Source organism: Sphaeramia orbicularis, unplaced genomic scaffold (assembly GCF_902148855.1).
Source record: "Sphaeramia orbicularis unplaced genomic scaffold, fSphaOr1.1, whole genome shotgun sequence".
Taxonomy (NCBI): Eukaryota; Metazoa; Chordata; class Actinopteri; order Kurtiformes; family Apogonidae; genus Sphaeramia; species Sphaeramia orbicularis.
The window spans coordinates 91,123-98,521 of record NW_021941582.1 but is presented as its reverse complement, the minus strand read 5'-3'; the positions used below and the strand labels follow the sequence as shown (position 1 = coordinate 98,521).

Genomic DNA, 7,399 nt, shown 5'->3' with positions numbered 1-7,399 from the left:
TGCACCGACCACTGGACTGACCACTGGACTGACCACTGCACCGACCACTGGACTGACCACTGCACTGACCACTGCACCGACCACTGGACTGACCACTGGACTGACCACTGCACTGACCACTGGACTGACCACTGCACCGACCACTGGACTGACCACTGCACTGACCACTGCACCGACCACTGGACTGACCACTGCACTGACCACTGCACCGACCACTGGACTAACCACTGCACCGACCACTGGACTGACCACTGCACCGACCACTGGAATGACCACTGCACTGGACTGACCACTGGACTGACCACTGCACTGACCACTGGACTGACCACTGCACCGACCACTGGACTGACCACTGCACTGACCACTGCACCGACCACTGGACTGACCACTGTGCATGAAAGCGTTAATGTTCATATAATCTGATAATATGACAATAAATCAGTTTATAGATAGATAGACTGGTTGTTTGATTGGTTGGTTTCTGTCTCCTGTGTGTGTGTGTGTGTGTTCGTGTCCTCTTCCACCTGGGAACCACCCTGCTCCTCCTCCTGCTGTCACCTAACTTCCGGTCTCTCTCTCTCTCTCTCTCTCTCTCTCTGTGTGTGTGTGTGTGTGTGTGTGTGTGTGTGTGAATGCCCCCCCTCGGTAAAGGCTCTATCCCAGTGTGTGTGTGTGTGTGTGTGTGTGTGTTTATTACCCCCCCCCCACACACACACACACACTCTCTCTCTCTCTCTCTCTCCCTCTCTGTCTCTCTCTCTCTCTCTCTCGTGGATCTGCCTCCGTATCCCGTGGGCCAGTGCGCGGTGCGCGAGCCTGGCTGGCTGAGTGTCGGCGCGCGGACGGCCGGACTAGTTTTCCCTGCTGTAACCGGACAAAAGAACCGAGAACCGGGGAGGACAACCTACGAAGAGCCGGGGACAGGAATGGAGATGTGCAGCCGTGTCCTGAGCCTCCTGTTCGGCCTCTCACTGTTCGGTAAGACACGGTTTTTGTATTTTTTATTTATTTTTTGCTGCTTTTCTGTTGAGAAACTCAGATTCAATCCACTTGTCTCCGCTCAACGACGAACCGCCATTTTAAAAACACACCATTTTACCGTTTTACACTCGTACACACATTTCCTAACATTCTGCGAACAAACTAAACTACATTCCAGGTCTTTACCGTTCGTCGGTCACTTCGGCTGGTATATAATCCGTGTCACTTCACGGTATTTCTCGCATTTTTCAACTTTCCCACTTGCTTCACCGCTGCTTTGACTTCCCCTCAGCCCGCAGGATGTACTAGAACAGCTGAGGGGTGCAGCCCAAAAACACTCCATTTAAGTGACAAACGACTGATTTTTTATATATTATTCAATGCCGAATTAAAGAGTGCATCAATTAAACTGAATTAAAGATGAAATTTTAGATATAGAATGGTTGAGAAGTAGTCGTAACTAAGAAAACCTTAAACATACCGATTGTTCTATGGATTCTGGCTGGGTTGAGCGTGTGCTGTTGTTTGCATGAGATTGTTACTTTCAATTAGATTTTAAGAATTCAGTCAAGTAAAAGTGAACTGAAGCCTTAGTGAGCCATTTTCTTTTAATTAAAACTGAAAAAAGGTGGTATGTGAGTAAAGTGACATCAGCAGGTAAAGTATTGGCTAATACACGGATAGGTATGGGGTAAAGTTGGTGTCAAAATATTCAAGTACATAGTTGTCTGGAGTTGCATTTAAAAAAAAAAAAAAAGTCTTGCTAACATAATTTGACCTAATAGGCTAGTTTTGCCTTCAGTTCGGTGTATTTAGCTACATGCTAATTCCGAAGGTACTAAGTTGGAGGTATTCTATCCTTTCGCTACAACTTTTCTCTAGTGTTTTTTTTTTGCATGTTGGACTCCCATAGTCATTAATGTAGCCGATAGCATCTTTAGTTTAGTTCAAAGGTATATAGAATGAATATAAAATTTTGAATTAAGCAAAAAATCTTAAATTCAGCAAAAAAAAAGTAGGTTGAATTAAGGAAAAAAAATGTTGAATTAAGCAAAAAAAATCTTCTAAAAAAAAAAACTTGAATTGAGCCCCCCAAAAATCTTGAATTAAGCAAAAAAGTCTTAAAATTAGCAAAAAAAAAATCTTGAATTACGCAAAAGATCGTGAATTAAGCAAAAAATTAAAAGCAAAAAATTGAGAATTTAGCAAAAAATCTTGAATTAGTAAAGAAAAATGAATTGAGCAAAAAATCTTAAATTTAGCAAAAAATCTTGAATTTAGAAAAAGAAAACATTGAATTAAGTAAAAAGTCTAGAATTAACTAAACAACTAAAACCTTAAATTTACCAATTGCTCTTTGGAGTTTGGCTTGGTTGACGTGTGCTGTTGTTCGCATGAGATTGTTATTTTCAAGGAGATTTTAAATATTCAGTTTAGTAAAAGTGAATTGAAGCATTAGTCAGCCATTTTCCTTGGAAGTCAAACAGAAAAAAGCTGGTATGTGAGAAAAGTGACATCATCATGTAAAGTACTGACTAATACATGGATGTGTATGGGGTTCGTCAGGTCCAGGTGTGTCTAATTAATTAATCATTAGTCACAACAAGTAGTATCAGACACACCTAAATTAAATCAGTGTGTCCAATAATGAAAGGCAGAAAATAAAGGAGTTACCTGAAGTTCAGGAAGGAGTGGAGCTGAGCATAAAGCCCACTGTTGAAATGTGTTCAAAATGTTAAAAAAAAAAAAAAAAAAAAAAAACTGTATTATTCCAGTAGCTGGGGTGCAGAAAAAATACTGTAAAATAACGGAAAATAACCATCTCATAAAAGTACGATAATTTTCCATAATTGAAATAGTTTTTTGCCCTAACTTTACATGAGATTTTGCTTTTTTTTGGACTTTTAAATGTTTAATAAAGAATATTTACATGTATTAAAACAATCCAATTCCCTATAAATGTACATATATATATATATATATATATATATATATATATACATATATATATCTCAATGAGACTCAGTTGTCCAATCCACTGATAAAAGCTGTATTTATTGTATAGTTTATCAGTGCTTATACATGTTATACATTCACAAAAATACATATACAGTTTGGGGGGGGGGGGGGGGGGACAGTGACAGTGAAACTCCAGACTCTTTACTAATTCCTCTATTGCTGCATTTCTACTACATGGAACCGGTTCGACTCTGCTCGGCTTATCTCCCATTGTTGTGCACCTCATTTCCTTTCCCTTCTTACCTTCAGAAACTTGTATTTGAGGATTTACGACGTTTGTTGCCCACACCAGAACCGGCCCGGTGTTCACTCTGCCGCTACATTCACAAGCACCGCTGAGTAGAGAATCAAATATGTGACATTCCTGTAAATGAATCACATGTGGACAAATGTTCGAGGATATTGGAGGGATTCCATCCTTTAGAAGAAATGAAAGCTTTGACAGAGTTCAACTGGACCTGGTGTGGTCTGTTTGGACCTGGTGTGGTCTGTTTAGACCTGGTGTGGTCCGTTTGGACCTGGGGTGGTCTGTTTAGACCTGGTGTGGTCTGTTTAGACCTGGTGTGGTCCGTTTAGACCTGGTGTGGTCCGTTTAGACCTGGTGTGGTCCGTTTGGACCTGGTGTGGTCTGTTTGGACCTGGTGTGGTCCGTTTGGACCTGGTGTGGTCCGTTTAGACCCGGTGTGGTCCGTTTAGACCCGGTGTGGTCCGTTTGGACCTGGTGTGGTCCGTTTAGACCTGGTATGGTCCGTTTAGACCTGGTGTGGTCCGTTTAGACCTGGTATGGTGCGTTTGGACCTGGGGTGGTCCGTTTAGACCTGGGGTGGTCTGTTTAGACCTGGGGTGGTCTTTTTGGACCTGGTGTGGTCTGTTTGGACCTGGTGTGGTCTTTTTGGACCTGGTGTGGTCTGTTTGGACCTGGTGTGGTCTTTTTGGACCTGGTGTGGTCTGTTTAGTTCGTTTCTGCCTCAACTCCATGTTGTCTATGTTCTGCCCAAAACAATGCAGCGTACGTGTGACGTCATCACGCATATGCAACGAAGGCAGAATCGATAAGCGGAATCGTTAAACAGGCAGGCAAACAATTCCAAGGAATTGAGCTCCTGGGAACCGGTTCTCACAAAGAACCGGTTCTGGATTCCCATCCCTAATCAAAGCTTTGTTTCCTTCATTTCTCTGCTGTTAAACATTGGTTCCACTGTTGTGTTTCACATGGACGCTTATTGTGACGCACAAAGACGCTTTAATTCAGGAAAACTGCAATGGAATTTTTCCCTTCAATCAATTTGAGTCGATTAATCGAATTGTGAATTTTTCCATTCACTTCAAGCACCTAATCAATTAATCGGTTGCAGCTCTAGATAGACAGATAGTTAAAACCATAGACGGATCGTCTCTCTCTCTCTCTCTGTCTTTCAAAGTGCTTTAATCAAACACAGTTATCATGATAATTGTAATTTAAACAGTAATACGAACCATCTATAATTGTACGGTGGTTTATCGTTTATGCTGGTAATCATTCCGTGCCAGTATGTGAGTGTGTTGTCATCATCAGCAGGTACAGGACTGACTCATACACATACCGTTAAAAAGAGGCGTGGACGTGTTTGCAAACTGAGATCCCACTCAGTTCCTTTGGTTTCCATGAGTTCCTGTTCAGACGCTGGACAGTCAGATGAGCTGAACGGCTCTGACAGACTCCCATTAGCAGAGCTGAGGTCCAACCACACCAGTCTGGATGATTAGACTCATTATTACCCATGGATCAGCACAGACCAGTCCTCCTCACTGTCACTAGTCATCATTAGTCTGGGTTTAGGAGCACACAGGCAGCAGGGCTAGTACCCTGGTTGGCCTGGTTCTGCCCCTGAGGCCAAACCAGGGCCGAACCGGGCCAAACTGGGCCGACCTGCGCTGATGTAACCGTGTGTTTGTGAGCAGAACACCAACAGCAGGGGTGTCAAACATGTGGCCCAAACGGAGGCCAAAGGTTCCAATCTGGCCCCCTGGGATGGTTTTACAAAGGCAAAAATTCCACAGTCTTGAATTGAATTAAACAAAAACAAACAAACAAAAAGCTTGAATTAACAAAAAATGTTCAATTAAGCAAAAAAACCAAAATGTTCAATTAAGTAAAAAAAAAAAAAAAAAAATCTTGTGTTAAGACCAAAAAAATTGAATTAAGCAAAAAAAATCTTGAATTAAGCCAAAAAAATTCAATTAAGTTAAAAATAAAATAAAATCTTGAATTAAGCAAAAAACCCTTCAGTTAAGTTAAAATGATATCTTGAATTAAGCAAAAAAAAAATCTTGAATTAAGCAAAAAATTTTAAATTTAGCAAAAAATCTTAAGCAAAAATGTTGAATTTAGCAAAAAATGTTGAATTAAGCAAAACATCTTGAATTAAGCAAGAAAACCTTGAATTTAGTAAAAAATGTTAAATTTAGCAAAAAATCTTAAATTTAGCAAAAAATCTTGAATTAAGCAAAAAAAATCTTAAATTTACCAAAAATCTTAAATTGACCAAAAATCTTGAATTGAGCAAAAAATTTTGAATTATGCAAAAAATTTTGAATTAACAACTTCAAATTTTCTTTTTTTGTTTTAGTGCAAAACATAACATTAAATTGTGAAACTCTTTCCATTTCCAAACTCTCCTGTACCAATAAAATGTGACTAACCTGAACAAATGTGTCCAACCTGAAATGTCTGTATTAAATTCAGTCCAGTTTGAACTCTTTTCTTCCTGTTCCTCAGTGTTTAGTGTCTTTGGAGATCTGATCCAGAATGCACATGGACTAATGAGAAGTGGAGGAAGAAGACTGAGAAAATTACACTGATTTATCTGAAGAAATTTCAGTTTTTTTCAGGTTTATTCACATCTTTATTGTTTGGATAGTTTATAAAAGTAAGTATTTTCATAATTTAATGTGTTTTTTTGCACTAAAACACAGACATAAATCTGCAGTTGTCATTATTTATAGGTTATTGTGTTATTATAATCCCACTGCAGGTCAGATCAGGCTGAATGGATGGGGGGGGTCTCTCTGTGAGGCCGTGCACAGGCACACAGGTCTTAAATTAGCTCAGTTGTAAGATGATCAGACGGCGCTGGCACTGCCGGTGTGTGTCATGACCGTACGCAGCAGGAACGCCCAGAACGAAGGCAACGGTCCAACAGTTGGAAACACAACACCACTCAACCCCTTTACAGACCCACCAGGACCCACACCAGGACCACTACCCCCACCACTACCCCCACCAGGACCACTACCCCAACCACTACCCCCACCAGTACCCCCTCCACTACCCCAACCAGTACCCCCACCACTACCCCCACCAGTACCCCCACCACTACCCCCATTAGTACCCCCACCACTACCTCCACCACTACCCCCACCAGTACCCCCACCACTACCCCCACCAGTACCCCGTTACTGGATTATTCCACTCGGATAACGGGATGGGTTTGATCAGATAACAACTAGCATTGTTAGAAAATATTGGTTCTGCTATATATTGCAATATTTCATTTCACAATACTGTATCGATATTCAAAAGTACTGTATTAATGTTTTTAGGTATTTATTCAAATGCAGATATTGTGAAGGTTCATTTTTTTGTTTTGTTTTCTTTATTTATATTTTATTTATTATAATTTAACACTGTTTTATTCAATACTGGTTATTCGAATCCTCCTAAAAGCACGTTTTTCTGTCTGAGAGGCAGATGTTCGTTCGTTTGTTTGGATTGAACTCAAATCCTGTTCTGATGTTAGTTTGAACTAATAGAATCTGAACATTTGAACGGGATCTGAAACTGTCATGTCTGTAAAACAGAATTTCAGGAACATTTTGTGATACAACATTAGATCCTGTTGGGATCAAATATAAATGTGTTTAGTATTTGTGCAGATTTCTGCTGGAATTCAATTCTTCCAGGAAAAACATCTTAAAAATATATAAAAATCTTAAAAATATATATGAATAAATGAATGTAAAAGGAATAAATGACGATAAAAATAAAAAAAATCTAAAAAAAAATCTTACAAAAATCATACAAAAAAACCCAATAAAAAATTGCCTTTTTAACAGTATCGTGATATATTGTATCGTGATCCTAGTATTGTGATTTGTATCGTTTTGCCATATTCTTGCTGATACACAGCCCTAACAACAGTAATCTGATTATAATCAATCAGATTAATAACCCTTAGTGGTCTGAGCCTATTTTGGCCATTTTTAAGTCTTTTAGATTTTTCCTTCATATATATATATATATATATATATATGTGTATATATATATGTATATATACACAGGGTGGGGAAGCAAAATGTACAATATTTTGAGGCAGGGATTGAAAGACAGTGTATGACCAATTAGTTTATTGAAAGTCAT

General features: G+C 39.5%; 1 protein-coding gene across 1 annotated transcript in view; it reads left to right on the top strand.

The window, feature by feature from the left end:
* Positions 1-770: 770 nt before the first annotated feature.
* LOC115416257 (immunoglobulin superfamily member 8) overlaps positions 771-7,399 on the top strand; it is a gene marked incomplete at its 3' end in the record, with an annotated part of 97,173 nt that continues 90,544 nt past the window's right edge. Inside the window, exon 1 of the mRNA XM_030130003.1 lies at positions 771-978. Within this exon, the coding sequence (XP_029985863.1) occupies positions 927-978 (52 nt within the window). The remainder of the gene's footprint in view (positions 979-7,399) is intronic.